Source organism: Bombina bombina, chromosome 5 (assembly GCF_027579735.1).
Source record: "Bombina bombina isolate aBomBom1 chromosome 5, aBomBom1.pri, whole genome shotgun sequence".
Classification (NCBI taxonomy): Eukaryota; Metazoa; Chordata; class Amphibia; order Anura; family Bombinatoridae; genus Bombina; species Bombina bombina.
This window is the reverse complement of record NC_069503.1, coordinates 720,678,440-720,698,011: the sequence shown is the minus strand read 5'-3', so window position 1 is coordinate 720,698,011 and position 19,572 is coordinate 720,678,440. Positions and strand designations below refer to the sequence as shown.

The 19,572-nt window shown below is 40.9% G+C and overlaps 1 protein-coding gene across 2 annotated transcripts in view; it reads right to left on the bottom strand.

Moving 5' to 3' along the window:
• The window catches only part of SIRT5 (sirtuin 5), a 191,870-nt gene that overhangs the window by 66,304 nt on the left and 105,994 nt on the right, over positions 1–19,572 (bottom strand). For both annotated transcript variants that reach the window (XM_053714754.1, XM_053714753.1), the window contains exon 6: positions 18,369–18,422. In XM_053714754.1, coding sequence (XP_053570729.1) covers positions 18,369–18,422 — 54 coding nt within the window. The remainder of the gene's footprint in view (positions 1–18,368; positions 18,423–19,572) is intronic.

Here is a 19,572-nt window from a genome sequence, read left to right as displayed (position 1 = left end):
GGACCGGACACACCGTTGGAGAAAGTAATTTATCAGGTAAACATAAATTCTGTTTTCTCCAACATAGGTGTGTCCGGTCCACGGCGTCATCCTTACTTGTGGGAACCAATACCAAAGCTTTAGGACACGGATGAAGGGAGGGAGCAAATCAGGTCACCTAAATGGAAGGCACCACGGCTTGCAAAACCTTTCTTCCAAAAACAGCCTCAGAAGAAGCAAAAGTATCAAACTTGTAAAATTTGGTAAAAGTGTGCAGTGAAGACCAAGTCGCTGCCCTACATATCTGATCAACAGAAGCCTCGTTCTTGAAGGCCCATGTGGAAGCCACAGCCCTAGTGGAATGAGCTGTGATTCTTTCAGTAGAAGGTAACCCTGCTGAACAAACATCTTTTTAAGCAAACCTTCTAATTTTTTATCCATAGGATCTTTGAAAGCACAACTATCTTCTAGGGTATAGTGGTGCGTTTGTTTAAAGTAGAAACCGCTCCCTCGACCTTGGGGACTGTCTGCCATAAGTCCTTTCTGGGGTCGACCATAGGAAACAATTTTTTAAATATGGGGGGAGGGACGAAAGGTATACCGGGCCTTTCCCATTCTTTATTTACAATGTCCGCCACCCGCTTGGTATAGGAAAAGCTTCTGGGAGCCCGGGACCTCTAGGAACTTGTCCATTTTACATAGTTTCTCTGGGATGATCAAATTCTCTACAATCATCCAGAGTGGATAATACCTCCTTAAGCAGAGCGCGGAGATGTTCCAACTTAAATTTAAATGTAATCACATCGGGTTCAGCTTGTTGAGAAATTTTCCCTGAATCTGAAATTTCTCCCTCAGACAAAACCTCCCTGGCCCCCTCAGATTGGTGTAGGGGCATTTCAGAACCATTATCATCAGCGTCCTCATGCTCTTCAGTATCTAAAACAGAGCAGTCGCGCTTATGCTGATAAGTGGGCATTTTGGCTAAAATGTTTTTGATAGAATTATCCATTACAGCCGTTAATTGTTGCATAGTAAGGAGTATTGGCGCGCTAGATGTACTAGGGGCCTCCTGAGTGGGCAAGACTCGTGTAGACGAAGGAGGGAATGATGCAGTACCATGCTTACTCCCCTCACTTGAGGAATCATCTTGGGCATCATTTTCAGTGTCACATAAATCACATTTATTTAAATGAGAAGGAACCCTGGCTTCCCCACATTCAGAACACAGTCTATCTGGAAGTTCAGACATGTTAAACAGGCATAAACTTGATAACAAAGTACAAAAAACGTTTTAAAATAAAACCGTTACTGTCACTTTAAATTTTAAACTGAACACACTTTATTACTGCAATTGCGAAAAAGTATGAAGGAATTGTTCAAAATTCACCAAAATTTCACCACAGTGTCTTAAAGCCTTAAAAGTATTGCACACCAAATTTGGAAGCTTTAACCCTTAAAATAACGGAACCGGAGCCGTTTTTAACTTTAACCCCTTTACAGTCCCTGGTATCTGCTTTGCTGAGACCCAACCAAGCCCAAAGGGGAATACGATACCAAATGACGCCTTCAGAAAGTCTTTTCTATGTATCAGAGCTCCTCACACATGCGACTGCATGTCATGCCTCTCAAAAACAAGTGCGCAATACCGGCGCGAAAATGAGGCTCTGCCTATGATTAGGGAAAGCCCCTAAAGAATAAGGTGTCTAAAACAGTGCCTGCCGATATTATTTTACCAAAATACCCAGATTAAATGATTCCTCAAGGCTAAATATGTGAAATATATGAATCGATTTAGCCCAGAAAATGTCTACAGTCTTAATAAGCCCTTGTGAAGCCCTTATTTACTGTCTGAATAAAAATGGCTTACCGGATCCCATAGGGAAAATGACAGCTTCCAGCATTACATCGTCTTGTTAGAATGTGTCATACCTCAAGCAGCAAAAGACTGCTCACTGTTCCCCCAACTGAAGTTAATTCCTCTCAACAGTCCTGTGTGGAACAGCCATGGATTTTAGTAACGGTTGCTAAAATCATTTTCCTCTTACAAACAGAAATCTTCATCTCTTTTCTGTTTCAGAGTAAATAGTACATACCAGCACTATTTTAAAATAACAAACTCTTGATTGAATAATAAAAACTACAGTTAAACACTAAAAAACTCTAAGCCATCTCCGTGGAGATGTTGCCTGTACAACGGCAAAGAGAATGACTGGGGTAGGCGGAGCCTAGGAGGGATCATGTGACCAGCTTTGCTGGGCTCTTTGCCATTTCCTGTTGGGGAAGAGAATATCCCACAAGTAAGGATGACGCCGTGGACCGGACACACCTATGTTGGAGAAAGGTATGCCGGGCCTTTCCCATTCTTTGTTTACAATATCCACCACCCGCTTGGGTATAGGAAAAGCTTCGGGGGGCACCGGGACCTCTAGAAACTTGTCCATCTTACATAATTTCTCTGGAACGACCAAATTGTCACAATCATCCAGAGTAGAAAGCACCTCCTTAAGCAGAGCGCGGAGATGTTCCAATTTAAATTTGAATGTAATAACATCAGGTTCAGCTTGTTGAGAAATTTTTCCTGAATCTGAAATTTCTCCCTCAGACAAAACCTCCCTAGCCCCTTCAGACTGGTGTAAGGGCATGTCAGAACCATTATCATCTGCGCCCTCATGCTCTACAGTATCTAAAACAGAGCAGTCGCGCTTTCGCTGATAAGTGGGCATTTTGGCTAAAATGTTTTTAATAGAATTATCCATTACAGCCGTTAATTGTTGCATAGTAAGAATAATAGGCGCACTAGATGTACTAGGGGCCTCTTGTGTGGGCAAGACTGGTGTAGACACATAAGGGGATGATGCAGTACCATGCTTACTCCCCTCACTAGAGGAATCATCTTGGGCATCATTTTCACTATCACATGCATCACATATATTTAAATGAGAAGGAACTTTGGCTTCCTGACATACAGAACATAGTCTATCTGAAGGTACAGACATGATAAACAGGCATAAACTTGATAACAAAGTACAAAAAACGTTTTAAAATAAAACCGTTACTGTCACTTTAAATTTTAAACTGAACACACTTTATTACTGAATATGCGAAAAAGTATGTGAAAGTATTGCACACCAAATTTGAAAGATTTAACTCTAAAAATAACGGAACCGGAGCCGTTTTTACATTTAACCCCTATACAGTCCCTGGTATCTGCTTTGCTGAGACCCAACCAAGCCCAGAGGGGAATACGATACCAAATGACGCCTTCAGCACGCTTTTTCAGTGTATCTGAGCTCCTCACACATGCATCTGCATGCTCTGACTCCCAAAAACAACTGCGCATTAGTGGCGCGAAACTGAGGCTCTGCCTAAGACTAGAGAAGGCCCCCAGTGAAAAAGGTGTCCAAAACAGTGCCTGACGTTTTTATTACCAACATACCCAGATAAAAACAACTCCTCAGAGTAATAAATCATTAAACATGCTTATAAAACAAACGTTTTAGCCCAGAAAAATGTCTGCCAGTCTTTAAAGCCCTTGTGAAGCCCTTTATAAATTGTTATTAAAATGGCTTACCGGATCCCATAGGGAAAATGACAGCTTCCAGCATTACCAAGTCTTGTTAGAAATGTGTCATACTTCAAGCAGTAAAAGTCTGCACACTGTTCCCCCAACTGAAGTTACTTCATCTCAACAGTCCTGTGTGGAACAGCCATCGATTTTAGTAACGGTTGCTAAAATCATCTTCCTCTTACAAACAGAAATCTTCATCTCTTTTCTGTTTCAGAGTAAATAGTACATACCAGCACTATTTTAAAATAACAAACTCTTGATTGAAGCAATAAAACTACATTTAAACACCAAAAAACTCTAAGCCATCTCCGTGGAGATGTTGCCTGTACAACGGCAAAGAGAATGACTGGGGAAGGCGGAGCCTAGGGGGGGATCATGTGACCAGCTTTGCTGGGCTCTTTGCCATTTCCTGTTGGGGAAGAGAATATCCCACAAGTAAGGATGACGCCGTGGACCGGACACACCTATGTTGGAGAAATACACTTTAAATTTTATCCAAAATTAGGATCGATCCCCAGCTAAAATGATGTGAAAAAAAGTTAAAAAAACATTTAATAAACATCAAATACATTTCTAAAATAACCCTCAGGCAACCCCACACCTCAATTACCAAGGTGCCTTACCGCTACCAATTAAGACCGGATCACCCAGAAATAGAGAAAAAACATAATTTATGTAAGAACTTACCTGATAAATTCATTTCTTTCATATTAGCAAGAGTCCATGAGCTAGTGACGTATGGGATATACATTCCTACCAGGAGGGGCAAAGTTTCCCAAACCTTAAAATGCCTATAAATACACCCCTCACCACACCCTCAATTCAGTTTAACGAATAGCCAAGAAGTGGGGTGATAAGAAAAAAGTGCGGAAGCATATAAAATAAGGAATTGGAATAATTGTGCTTTATACAAAAAAATCAAAACCACCACAAAAAAAGGGCGGGCCTCATGGACTCTTGCTAATATGAAAGAAATGAATTTATCAGGTAAGTTCTTACATAAATTATGTTTTCTTTCATGTAATTAGCAAGAGTCCATGAGCTAGTGACGTATGGGATAATGATTACCCAAGATGTGGATCTTTCCACGCAAGAGTCACTAGAGAGGGAGGGATAAAATAAAGACAGCCAATTCCTGCTGAAAATAATCCACACCCAGAATAAAATGTTAATGAAAAAACATAAGCAGAAGATTCAAACTGAAACCACTGCCTGAAAAACGTTTCTACCAAATACTGCTTCAGAAGAAGAAAACACATCAAAATGGTAGAATTTAGTAAAAGTATGCAAAGAGGACCAAGTTGCTGCTTTGCAAATCTGATCAACCGAAGCTTCATTCCTAAACGCCCAGGAAGTAGAAACTGACCTAGTAGAATGAGCTGTAATCCTTTGAGGCGGAGTGTTACCCGACTCAACAGAGGCATGATTAAATAAAGATTTCAACCAAGATGCCAAAGAAATGGCAGAAGCTTTCTGGCCTTTTCTAGAACCGGAAAAGATGACAAATAGACTAAAAGTCTTTCGGAAAGACTTAGTAGCTTCAACATAATATTACAAAGCTCTAACAGCATCCAAAGAAAGCAATGATTTCTCCTTAGAATTCATAGGATTAGGACATAATGAAGGAACCACAATTTCTCTACTAATGTTGTTAGAATTCACAACCTTAGGTAAAAAATTCAAAAGAAGTTCGCAGCACCGCCTTATCCTGATGCAAAATCAGAAAAGGAGACTCACAAAAAAGAGTAGATAATTCAGAGACTCTTCTGGCAGAAGAGATGGCCAAAGAAAACAAAACTTTCCAAGAAAGTAATATAACGACCAAAGAATGCATGGGTTCAAAAGGAGGAGCTTGAAGAGCCCCCAGAACCAAATTCAAACTCCAAGGAGGAGAAATTGACTTAAAGACAGGTTTTATATGAACCAAAGGTTGTACAAAACAATGAATATCAGGAAGATTAGCAATCCTTCTGTGAAAAAGAACAGAAAGAGCAGAGATTTGTCTTTCAAGGAACTTGCGGACAAACCTTTATCTAAACCATCCTGAAGAAACTGTAAAATTCTCGGTATTCAAAAAGAATGCCAAGAAAAAAGATGAGAAAGACACTAAGAAATATAAGTCTTCCAGACTCTATAATATATCTCTCTAGATACAGATTTACGAGCCTGTCACATAGTATCAATCACAGAGTCAGAGAAACCTCTTTGACCAAGAATCAAGCGTTCAAACTCCATACCTTAAAATTAAGGTAATGAGATCCTGATGGAAAAAAGAACCTTGAGACAGAAAGACTGGTCTTAACGGAAGAGTCCACAGCTGGCAAGAGGCCATCCGGACAATATCCGCATACCAAAACCTGTGAGACCATGCTGGAGCTACCAGCAGGACAAACGAGCATTCCTTTAGAACATTGGAAAATACCCTTGGAAGAAGAACTAGAGGCGGAAAGATATAGGCAGGATGACACTTGTAAGGAAGAGATAATGCATCCACTGCCTCCGCCCGAGGATCCCGGGATCCGGACAGATACCAGGGAAGTTTCTTGTTTAGATGAGAAGCCATCAGATCTATTTCTGGGAGTTCCCACATTTGAACAATCTGAGGAAATACCTCTGGGTGAAGAGACCATTCGCCCAGGTGCAACGTTTGGCGACTGAGATAATCCGCTTTCCAAATGTCCATACCTGGGATATGAACCGCAGAGATTAGACAGGAGCTGGATTCCGCCCAAACCAAAATTCAAGATACTTCTTTCATAGCCAGAGGACTGTGAGTCCCTCCTTGATGATTGATGTATGCCACAGTTGTGACATTGTCTATCTGAAAACAAATGAACAACTCTCTCTTCAGAAGAGACCAAGACTGAAGAGCTCTGAAAATTGCACAGAGTTCCAAAATATTGATCGGAAATCTCACCTCCTGAGATTCCCAAACCCCTTGTGCTGTCAGATACCCCCACACAGCTCCCCAACCTGTAAGACTTGCATCTGTTGAGATCATAGTCCAGGTCGGAAGAACAAAGAAGCCCCCAGAACTAAACGATGGTGATCTGTCCACCATGTCAGAGAGTGTCGTATAATCGGTTTAAAGATATTAGTTGAATATCTTTGAGTAATCCCTGCACCATTGGTTCAGCATACAGAGCTGAAGAGGTCGCATGTGAAAACGAGCAAAGGAGATCGCATCTGATGCGGCAGTCCTAAGACCTAAAATTTCCATGCATAAGGCTACCAAAGGGAATGATTGTGACTGAAGGTTTTGACAAGCTGATATCAATGTTAAACTTCTCTTGTCTGACAAGGACAGAATCATAGACACTGAATCTATCTAGAAACCTAAAAAGGTTACCCTTGTCTGAGGAATCAATGAACTGAATGGTAAATTGATCCTCCAACCATGAACTGAAGAAACAACACAAGTCGATTCGTATGAGATTCTTCGAAAATGAGAAGACTGAGCAAGTACCAAGATATCGTCCAAATAAGGAAATACCAAAACCCTGTTCTCTGATTACAGAAAGAAGGGCACCGAGAACCTTTGAAAAAAATTCTTGGAACTGAGGCTAGGCCAAACGGTAGAGCCACAAAATTGGTAATGCTTGTCTAAAAAGAGAATCTCAGACACTAAAAGTGATCTGGATGAATCGGAATATGCAGATACACATCCTGTAAATCTATTGTAGACATATAATGCCCTTGCTAAACAAAAGGCAGGATAGTCCTACAGTAACCATCCTGAATGTTGGTATCCTTACATAACGATTCAATATTGATAGATCCGGAACTGGTCTGAAGGAATTGACCTTCTTTGGTACAATGAAGAGATAAAATAAAACCCCAGCTCCTGTTCCAGAACTGGAACTGGCATAATTACTCCAGCCAACTCTAGATCTGAAACACATTTCAGAAATGCTGAGCCTTTGCTGTGTTAACTGGGACACGGGAAAGAAAAAAATCTCTTAGCAGGAGGCCTTAACTTGAAGCCAATTCTGTACCTTTCTGAAACAATGTTCTGAAACCAGAGATTGAGAACGGAATTGATCCAAATTTCTTTGAAGAAAACGTAATCTGCCCCATACCAGCTGAGCTGGAATAAGGGCCGCACCTACATGGGTACTTAGGAGCTGGCTATAGGTTTCTATAAGGCTTGGATATATCCCAAACTGGAAATAGTTTCCAAACAGATACCGCTCCTAATAGTTGAGATAATAATTTATTACCCTGGAAAGAAAGGGAAAGCAAAGTTGACTTAGAAGACATATCAGCATTCCAAGTTTAATCCATAAAGCTTTTCTAGCTAAAATAGCTAGAGACATATACCTGAAATCAACTCTAATGACATCAAAAGATGGTATCACCAATAAAATTATTAGCATGTTATAGAATAATAATAATGCTATAAAATTATGATCTGTGACTTGTTGCGCTAAAGCTTCTTAACCAAAAAGTTGAAGCTGCAGCAACATCCACTAAAAATATAGCAGGTCTAAGAAGATTACCTGAACATAAGTAAGCTTTTCTTAGAAAAGGATTCAATTTTCCTATCTAAAGGATCCTTAAATGAAGTACTATCTGCCGTAGGAATAGTAGTACATTTAGCAGGAGTAGAGACAACCCCATAACCTTAGGGATTTTGTCCCAAAAAACTCTAATCTGTCAGATGGCACAGGATTAATTGCTTAAACGTTTAGAAGGAGTAAAAGAATTACCCAAATTATTCCATTCCCTGGAAATTACTTCAGAAATAGCATCAGGGAGATTAAACACTTCTGGAATAACAACAGGAGAATTAAAAACTTTATTTAAACGTTTAGATTTAGTATCAAGAGGACCAGAATCCTCTATTTCTAATGCAATTAATACTTCTTAAAATAAAGAACGAATAAATTCCATCTTGAACAAATACAAAGATTTATCAGCATCAACCTCTGAGACAGAAACCTCTGAACCAGAAGAACCATTATCAGTATCAGAATGATGATGTTCATTTAAAAATTCATCTGAAAAAAGAGAAGTTTTAAAAGACTTATGTAAACTAGAAGGAGAAATAACAGACATAGCCTTCTTAAAGGATTTAAAAAATAAAATCTCTTATGTTATCAGGAACACTCTGAAAATTAGATGTTGACGGAACAGCAACAGGTAATGTAACAGTACTAAAGGAAATTTTATCTGCATTAATAAGTTTGTCATGACATGCAATACAAACAACAGCTGGAGAAACAGATACCAAAAATGTATAGCAGATACACTTAGCTTGGTAGCTCCAGCACCGGGCAGTAATTTTCCTGAAGTATCTTCTGACTCAGTTGCAACGTGGAACATCTTGCAATATGTAAAAGAAAAAACAACATATAAAGCAAAATTGATCAAATTCCTTAAATGACAGTTTCAGGAATGGGGAAAAAATGCCAGTGAACAAGCTTCTAGCAACCAGAAGCAATAAATAATGAGACTTAAATAATGTGGAGACAAAAGCGACGCCCATATTTTTTTAGCGCCAAATAAGACGCCCACATTATTTGGCGCCTAAATGCTTTTAGCGCCAAAAATGACGCCACATCCGGAACGCCGACATTTTTGGCGCAAAAGAACATCAAAAAAATGACGCAACTTCCGGCAACACGTATGACGCCGGAAACAGAAAAGATTTTTTGCGCCAAAAAAGTCCGCGCCAAGAATGACGCAATAAAATGAAGCATTTTCAGCCCCCGCGAGCCTAACAGCCCACAGGGAAAAAGTCAAATTTTTTAAGGTAAGAAAAAATGATTGGTTCAAATGCATTATCCCAAATATGAAACTGACTGTCTGAAAATAAGGAATGTTGAACATCCTGAGTCAAGGCAAATAAATGTTTGAATACATATATTTAGAACTTTATAAAAAAGTGCCCAACCATAGCTTAGAGTGTCACAGAAAATAAGACTTACTTACCCCAGGACACTCATCTACATGTTTGTAGAAAGCCAAACCAGTACTGAAACGAAAATCAGCAGAGGTAATGGTATATATATAAGAGTATATCGTCGATCTGAAAAGGGAGGTAAGAGATGAATCTCCACGACCGATAACAGAGAACCTATGAAATAGACCCCGTAGAAGGAGATCATTGAATTCAAATAGGCAATACTCTCCTCACATCCCTCTGACATTCACTGCACGCTGAGAGGAAAACCGGGCCCCAACTTGCTGCGGAGCGCATATCAACGTAGAATCTAGCACAAACTTACTTCACCACCTCCATAGGAGGCAAAGTTTGTAAAACTGAATTGTGGGTGTGGTGAGGGGTGTATTTATAGGCATTTTAAGGTTTGGGAAACTTTGCCCCTCCTGGTAGGAATGTATATCCCATACGTCACTAGCTCATGGACTCTTGCTAATTACATGAAATAAACAACTTTTGTCCTCAGAAACGTTATGTAGTTAAGCCGGTCATGTAACTGCCGAGCTCAAATTACTGCTGCGACACAGAGGGGCACTAAAAATAGCTTCCTGGTACACTGAGTAACAGAAATAACCGGTTTTTCAAACCGGACAGTTTAAAATGTTGCATTGTTTTATTTTAAAGGGACAGTCTACACCAGAATTGTTATTGTTTTAAAAGATAGATAATCCCTTTTTTACGCATTCCCCAGTTTTGCATAACCAACACAGTTATATTTATATATTTTTTACCTCTGTGATTATCTTGTATCTAAGCCTCTGCAAACTGCCCCTTTATTTCAGTTCTTTTGACAGACTTGCAGTTTAGCCAATCAGTGATGGCTCCCAGGTAACTTCACGTGCATGAGCACAGTGTTATCTATATGAAAAACATGAACTGCCACCCTCTAGTGGTGAAAAACCTGTTAAAATGCATTCTTAAGAGGCGGCCTTCAAGGTCTAAGAAATTAGCATATGAACCTCCTAGGTTAAGCTTTCAACTAAGAATACCAAGAGAACAAAGAAAAATTGGTGATAAAAGTAAATTGGAAAATTGTTTAAAATGACATGCCCTATCTGAATCATGAAAGTTTTTTTTGGACTAGACTGTCCCTTTAGAGCAAAGGGGAAATTAATAAGCTGCTGAAATAGAAAATTCAGCCTTACTTTCAGTTTAAACTTGAATTGTTTTATCAAGTAAATATGTTTCAGAAAATAAAGTCTAATAAAAACATTTTACCCTTTTTTTTAAGAGTTTAAATGTTAGTCTCACACATGCTACAGTGCCTGCTTCATGCCCCAGTGTAACCCATACAACAGGATTATCTATGCCTAATAAAAAAGCTGTGTCTTTTAACTTGTTAAGTGCATGGTCTCCCCAACTGGAAGAAAAAGCACTTGCCTGCTCCGCTGTCCGGCATGTAGACAGTTACAAGGTACGAGAAGACACAGTTCTTCAGAGACCTTTGAAAAAGAAAGAACAGAGTAGCCAACTCTGATTTTCTAAATTAGGGCAACAATTGTTAGGAAAACACAGTAAGTACTTCTTCCTAACTGCTTTAAAGCCACCACTACCCGACTGCAAGGAATGACGTGGAATACGGCTATACCCCAAAACTTACATGTAGATGAAATCAAAATTTTTCTTCAGACACCTAAACTTCACCTCCTCCATGCCCCAAAGGCAAAGAGAATGACTGGTTGTGGGTAAGGGAGTGATAATTAGTAGTTTAACTATACTGCTCTTTGCCTCCTCCTGCTGGCCAGGAGTGATATTCCCAACAGTAATTACTTAAAGCCGTAGACTCACCATATCTTAGACAAGAAATAATTAATACAACACACAGAGAAAGTCCAGCACTCACTTGCAAGCTCTCAACTAAGATTAAAAGCAAAACTGGAAGAGTTAGTTACCGCATCTGGCCAAATGGGATAAGCCCAGGTACCACGTCAAGGTCTCTCCCAAAACCTGGGTCCCTAACACAGCCATACAAATGCAAGCTCTCAATCAAACAAACTGGTAACAAGTCAAGGGTTCACAGACTAATGTAATCACCCTAGACATATACAAAACACGGAAGGGGACTGCACTCTCAGACTGGACTGGGTACACATTCTATAACCCTGCAACATGCTCAGCCCTGGGTGCTCAATATCACTCTTAGGAAGTTGTGCTGTCCCCAAAGTCCCAGGCAGTTAACCCCAGACAAGTCCCATTTTTCCCATGGTAATTTTTGTTTCTTCAGAAAAGTCCTCTGAGATCTTAAAAGCTTACAGAATACAAATCCTTGATTTTATTGGTTCATTGGAAGATATCACAATCTACTAAAAGGAACATTTTTTTGTGTGGGACCAATGAAGCAATGACCTTTTTCTGTTATGGTAATCTGAAAATATTATATTTTTGTTTCTGTGCAGAGTTTCAAAATGACAGATTAAAGGGACAGTCTACTCCAGAATATTTATTGTTTAAAAACAGAATTTATGCTTACCTGATAAATTACTTTCTCTTACATGATGTATTCAGTCCACGGATTCATCCTTACTTGTGGGATATTCTCAATCCCTACAGGAAGTGGCAAAGAGAGCACACAGCAAAGCTGTCCATATAGCTCCCCTCAGGCTCCGCCCCCCAGTCATTCGACCGACGGTTAGGAGAAAAAGGAGAACCATAGGGTGCAGTGGTGACTGTAGTTATTTTAAATTAAATTTGAACCTGACTTAAATGTCAGGGCGGGCCGTGGACTGAATACACCGTAAGAGAAAGTAATTTATCAGGTAAGCATAAATTCTGTTTTCTCTTACATGGTGTATTCAGTCCACGGATTCATCCTTACTTGTGGGATACCAATACCAAAGCTTTTAGGACACGGATGAAGGGAGGGAACAAGTCAGGTCACCTAAACGGAAGGCACCACTGCTTGCAAAACCTTTCTCCCAAAAATAGCCTCCGAAGAAGCAAAAGTATCGAATTTGTAAAATTTGGCGAATGTATGCAGTGAAGACCAAGTCGCTGCCTTACAAATCTGTTCAACAATAGCCTCATTCTTGAAAGCCCATGTGGAAGCCACAGCTCTGGTGGAATGAGCTGTAATTCGTTCGGGAGGCTGCTGTCCAGCAGTCTCATAAGCCAATCGGATGATGCTTTTCAGCCAAAAGGAAAAAGGTAGCAGTCGCTTTCTGACCTCACCTCTTACCAGAATAGACGACAAACAAGGATGATGTTTGTCTGAAATCTTTAGTTGCTTTTAAATAGAATTTTAAAGCACGAACCACGTCAAGATTGTGTAAAAGTCGTTCCTTCCTAGAAACTGGATTAGGGCACAGAGAAGGAACAATAATTTCCTGGTTAATATTCTTATTAGAAACCACTTTTGGAAGAAAACCAGGTTTGGTACGCAAAACAACCTTATCTGCATGGAACACCAGATAGGGTGAATCACACTGCAAAGCAGACAATTCAGAAACTCTTTGAGCAGAAGAAATGGCTACTAAAAACAAAACTTTCCAAGATAATAACTTAATATCTATGGAATGTAAAGGTTCAAACGGAACCCCTTGAAGAACTGAAAGAACTAAATTTAGACTCCAAGGAGGAGCCACAGGCTTGATTCTAACTAGGGCCTGTGCAAACGCCTGAACGTCTGGTACAGCTGCCAGGCGCTTATGTAACAGAATAGACAGAGCAGATATCTGTCCCTTTAAGGAACTAGCTGACAGACCTTTCTCCAATCCTTCTTGGAGAAAAGCTAGTATTCTTGGAATCCTAACCTTACTCCACGAGTAACCCTTGGATTCACACCAACCAAGATATTTCCGCCATATCTTATGGTAAATTTTCCTGGTGACAGGCTTTCTGGCCTGGATCAGAGTGTCTATAACTGATTCAGAGAACCCACGCTTAGCTAGAATTAAGCGTTCAATCTCCAAGCAGTCAGTTGCAGAGAAACTAGATTTGGATGCTTGAAAGGACCTTGAATTAGAAGATCCTGCCTCGATGGCAGTTTCCATGGTGGGACTGATGACATGCCCACTAGGTCTGCATACCCAAGTCCTGCGTGGCCACGCAGGCGCTATCAGAATTACTGAAGCCTTCTCCTGTTTGATTCTGGCTATTAGCCGAGGGAGAAGAGGAAACGGTGGAAAGACATAAGCTAGACTGAATGACCAAGGCGCTATTAAAGCATCTATCAATGCCGCCTTGGGATCCCTGGATCTGGATCCGTAAAGGGGAAGTTTGGTGTTCTGACGGGATGCCATCAGATCCAAATCGGGAATGCCCCATAGCTGGGTCAGCTGAACAAAAACCTCCGGGTGGAGTTCCCACTCCCCCGGATGAAAAGTCTGACGACTTAGAAAATCCGCCTCCCAGTTGTCTACCCCTGGGATGTGAATTGCAGATAGATGGCAGGCTGATCCTCCGCCCATTTGATGATCTTGGATACTTCCTTCATCGCTAGGGAACTCTTTGTTCCTTCTTGATGATTGATGTACGCTACAGTCGTGATGTTGTCCGACTGAAATCTAATGAATTTGGCCTCCGCTAGTTGAGGCCATGCCTGGAGCATGTTGAATATCGCTCTCAGCTCCAAAATGTTTATCGGGAGAAGATATTCTTCCCGAGACCATAGACCCTGAGCCTTCTGGGAGTTCCAGACCGCACCCCAGCCTAACATCGGTCGTGACAATGATCCACTCCGGTCTGCGGAAACTCATCCCCTGAGACAGGTGATCTTGAGACAACCACCAGAGAATAGAGTCTCTGGTTTTCTGGTCCATTTGTATTTGAGGAGATAAATCTGCGTAATCCCCATTCCACTGCTTGAGCATGCACAGTTGCAGTGGTCTGAGATGAATTCGGGCAAAAGGGACTACGTCCATTGCCGCCACCATTAAACCAATTACCTCCATGCACTGAGCCACAGAAGGCCGAGGAATGGAATGAAGAGCTCGGCAGGTGTTCAACAGTTTGGACTTCCTGACCTCTGTCAGAAAGATTTTCATTTCTACCGAGTCTATTAGTGTTCCCAGGAAGGGAACCCTTGTAAGCGGGGACAGAGAACTTTTTTCTACGTTCACCTTCCACCCGTGAGACCTTAGAAAGGCCAGAACAATGTCCGTATGAGCCTTGGCTCTGTGGAAAGACAACGCCTGTATTAATATGTCGTCTAGGTAAGGTGCTACTGCAATGCCCTGCGGTCTTAGCACCGCCAGAAGGGACCCTAGTACCTTTGTGAAAATTCTGGGAGCAGTGGCCAACCCTAAAGGAAGGGCCACGAACTGGTAATGTTTGTCCAGAAAGGCGAACCTTAGGAACTGATGGTGATCTTTGTGGATAGGAATATGTAGGTACGCATCTCCTTTAGATCCACGGTAGTCATATATTGACCTTCCTGGATCATCGGCAAGATTGTCCGAATGGTTTCCATCTTGAAAGACGGAACTCTGAGGAATTTGTTTAGAATCTTTAAATCCAGGATTGGCCTGAAAGTTCCCTCCTTTTTGGGAACTACGAACAGGTTTGAGTAAAAGCCCAGTCCTTGTTCTGCAATCGGAACTGGGCGTATTACTCCCATTTTTAGGAGATCTTCTACACAGCATAAGAACGCCTGTTTCTTTGTTTGGTCTGAAGACAAACGAGAAATGTGGAACCTTCCCCTTGGGGGAGAATCCTTGAATTCTAGAAGGTACCCCTGAGCAACTATTTCTAATGCCCAGGGATCCGGAACGTCTCTTGCCCAAGCCTGAGCAAAGAGAGAAAGTCTGCCCCCTACTAGATCCGGTCCCGGATCGGGGGCTACCCCTTCATGCTGTCTTGGTAGCAGGAGCAGGCTTCTTGGCCTGTTTACCCTTATTCCAGCCCTGCAAGGGTTTCCAGGTTGATTTGGGCTGGGAAGCGTTATCTTGCTTTGCGACAGCAGAGGTTGCAGCAGGTCCGCTCCTGAAGTTGCGAAAGGAGCTAAAATTAGCCTTGTTTTTAGCCTTAAATGGCCTATCTTGTGGGAGGGCATGGCCCTTGCCCCCCGTGATATCTGAAATAATTTCTTTCAGCTCTGGGCCGAAAAGGGTCTTTCCCTTGAAGGGAATATTTAACAGTTTTGTTTTGGACGACACATCCGCTGACCATGACTTGAGCCAAAACGCTCTTCGCGCCATGATGGCAAAACCTGAGTTTTTCGCCGCTAGTTTAGCTAACTGGAGAGCGGCATCAGTGATAAAAGAATTAGCCAGCTTTAGAGCATGAATTCTATCCATGACCTCATCGAATGAAGTCTCCCTCTGGAGCGATTCCTCCAGGGCCTCGAACCAAAAAGCCGCTGTAGTAGTTACAGGAATAATGCAGGCAATTGGTTGAAGCAGAAAACCTTGCTGAACAAAAATTTTCTTCAGCAATACTTCCAATTTTTTATCCATAGGATCTTTGAAGGCACAACTGTCCTCTATTGGTATAGTTGTACGCTTAGCAAGTGTTGAAACAGCCCCCTCTACCTTAGGGACCATCTGCCACTCGTCCCGCCTGGGGTCGTTTATGGGGAACATTTTCTTAAAGATAGGGGGGGGAACAAAGGGTACACCTGGTCTCTCCCACTCCCTAGTCACAATATCCGCCACCCTCTTTGGGATCGGAAATGCCTCAGTGTATACAGGGACCTCTAAAAACCTGTCCATCTTGCACAATTTTTCTGGGACCACCATGGGGTCACAATCATCCAGCGTAGCTAAAACCTCCTTAAGCAGGACGCGGAGGTGTTCCAGCTTAAATTTAAACGCTAAGGAATCTGAATCTGCCCGCTGAGAAACTTTTCCTGTATCAGAAATTTCTCCCTCAGACAGACCTTCCCTCACTGCTACTTCTAAGTTTTGTGAGGGTACTACAGATAAATTATCCAAAGCGTCTGTTTGCTCATCCTCTGTATTTAAAACTGAGCTATCGCGCTTTCTTGGAAAAACTGGCAGTTTGGATAAAAATGCTGCAAGGGAATTATCCATTACTGCTGCTAATTGTTGTAAAGTAATAGGGGCCAATGCGCTAGAGGTACTAGGCATCGCTTGCGCGGGAGTAACTGGTGTCGACACATGGGGAGAGGAAGAAGGACTATCCTCATTACCCTCTGTTAAAGAATCATCTTGGGCTACATTTTTAAGTGTCACTGGATGGTCTTTAAAATGCTTAGACGTTTTAGCACACTTTACACATAAATGCAATGGGGGTACCGCCATGGCTTTTAAACATAAAGAACAAGGTCTATCTGAAGCCTCAGACATGTTTGACAGACTTATACAGCACTACAATACAGAAAAAAAATCACTTTTTGAAAAAACGTTACTGTGTCTTTAAATAATAAAAAGCACACAGTTTTTTTCCAAATCACCAAAAAACATCCGATCTTTATGAAATTTTCACCACATGATCCTAATGCTTTGAAATGATTGCACACAAATTTTCAAATCAATTAACCCCTTAATGACCAAACCGGAGCAAATTGCAGTAAACAACCGGTTTAACACACTACAGCACGGTGCCACAGTCTTTGCTGCGGCCCTACCTTCCCTTAGGGTTATTTGTAGCAGAAATATAAGCCTCCTTGATGTCCTCCTGCACTCTCAGGACTCTACACGTGAAGCTGCATGAAACTGTCTTGAAAATCAACTGCGCAACTGAGGCGCGAAAATGAGGCCCCTTCCCTCTTCAGTCCAGAGTTATGGGGCCTTCCTGAGTCAGACTAGGCGTCTACTAATATGCCAGGCGTAAAACCCCCAAAAGTGTTAGCAACGTTTCAAACACTTGAATAAATACAGTATAAGATTCTATTAATAAAATAATCGATTTAGCCCATCACAGTGTCTACCAGTATTTAAGCCCTCAACTGAAGCCATCCTTCTATACTGCGTCTCAGAAAATGGCTTACCTTCCCTCATGGGGATTTCTGTCAGTCTTCTAGCATTACCAGGTCTTGTTAGAAATAAATGACTGAGCATACCTTAAGCAGTTAAGCCTGCAAACTGTTCCCCCCAACTGAAGTTCTCCGGTACTCAACAGTCCTGTGTGGGAACAGCAATGGATTTTAGTTACAACATGCTAAAATCTTTTTCCTCTCAGCAGAAATCTTCATCACTTTCTGCCTCAGAGTAAATAGTACAAACCGGCACTATTTAGAAATAACAAACTCTTGATTGAAGAAATAAAACTACAAATCTAACACCACAAACTCTTTACCCTCCCGTGGAGATGCTACTTGTTAGAGTGGCAAAGAGAATGACTGGGGGGGCGGAGCCTGAGGGGAGCTATATGGACAGCTTTGCTGTGTGCTCTCTTTGCCACTTCCTGTAGGGATTGAGAATATCCCACAAGTAAGGATGAATCCGTGGACTGAATACATCATGTAAGAGAAAAGACAGATAATCCCTTTATTACCAATTCCCCAGTTTTGCATAACCAACAATGTTATATTAATATACTTTTTACCTATGTGATTACCTTGTATCCAAGCCTCTGCAGACTGCCCCCTTATTTCAGATCTTTTAAAAAGACTTTCATTTCAGCCAATCAGTGCTGACTCCTAGGTAACTCTATATATATATATATATATATATACACACACATATACACACACACATATACACACACAAGTGAACTAATGCCCTTTAGCTGTGAAAAACTGTCAAAATGCATTCAGATAAGGGGCGGCCTTCAAGGGCTTAGAAATTAGCATGAGAGCCTTCTTAGGTTTAGCTTTGAACAAAGAATACCAAGAGAACAAAGCAAATTTGATGATAAAAGTAAATTGGATAAGTTGTTTAAAATTACATTCCCTATCTGAATCACGAAAGTTTAATTCTGACTAGACTGTCCCTTTAATTAATTAATTACAGATAAGACCAACTCAAAAATTCTTACCGGGGAAGATCCTCTACTGGGACACCAGCATCCTGTACGTCAGGCTCAGGAGCCCTAGAAAAACAAGGGTAAATGTAATAACATTTTAAGAATTTTTTTTTTTTTTACTTTATTGAAAATTTAGAAGCAGTATATTGATAATGACTTTACATAGACTATAAATCAACATACATATGTTGTCATATATAGTGAAGTCAAATCTGCAGTAAAATACACAGTTTTAGAGAAAATGTAATGCCTCTGTATCTTCAATTAACCATTAATAGAATCATATTAACCAATGATATTTCTATTTAGGACTTTGTGATGGAGTGTATAAACTCATTCCTGTAGAAAGGGTTAATTTCTCTACAGGGAAAATACTATCCTGAAAGAACCAAAATGCTGTAAGGCTTGCCAGCTCACTGCTGAAAATATTACTATTAGTAACAGGCAGACTACAAGAAGCCAATTAGCAACAGCTGAGGATAGTTAGAGGGCTATATAAGGCAGCTCTTGCAAGCAAGGAGAGATTCATTTGTATCTCAGACAGGGAAGTAGCAAGACAGTGGGAGAGTTGTCTTGGATAACCTGTAGTAAAATGCCTAATGCTTTATCCTAAGAACTTGTAGGATTATATAAGTTATCTGTTTGTTTTTCTGTTCTAAAGCATGTGCCTTTGTATGTGTTTGACAACAAAAGAGTGGTTGTTTAACCCTTGAACTGCTGAATGAAAGTAAAGACTTTTGTTAAAAAGTTAACTTATTTTGCATCATTCTGTTTGTGCTCTACATTTCCTGACAAGGTCCACTCCATTACATATGGTGGCAGTGTTTGAATTGAAAATCCGGTTTCAGGAACAGATGGAAAAGTATGGAGTGGAGATGTGCCTGATCCAAATTTACTGTTGGTAAGAGTACCTAAGCCGCTAAGATATCTGTATATCTTCTGCACTAGGAGTTTTGTGCTCCCTTTACAGGTTAATGGAATCAAAAAAATTGTTGAAGTTGATGACTGAGCAACAAAAACATTAGAGGCATCAACAGGAGTTCCAGGTCCAGTTGTTACAGCAAATGCAAGCCCTTCAGCAACAGCAGCATAGACAGCAACAACGATTGAAACCTCAAGTGCAACAGCAGCAACAGGACTTCCAAGTGAAACAAATCCTGGAAAGAACAAAGGGTCAAGATGTGACAGAAAGCTCACCTTGGGAGTCTTTTTCAAA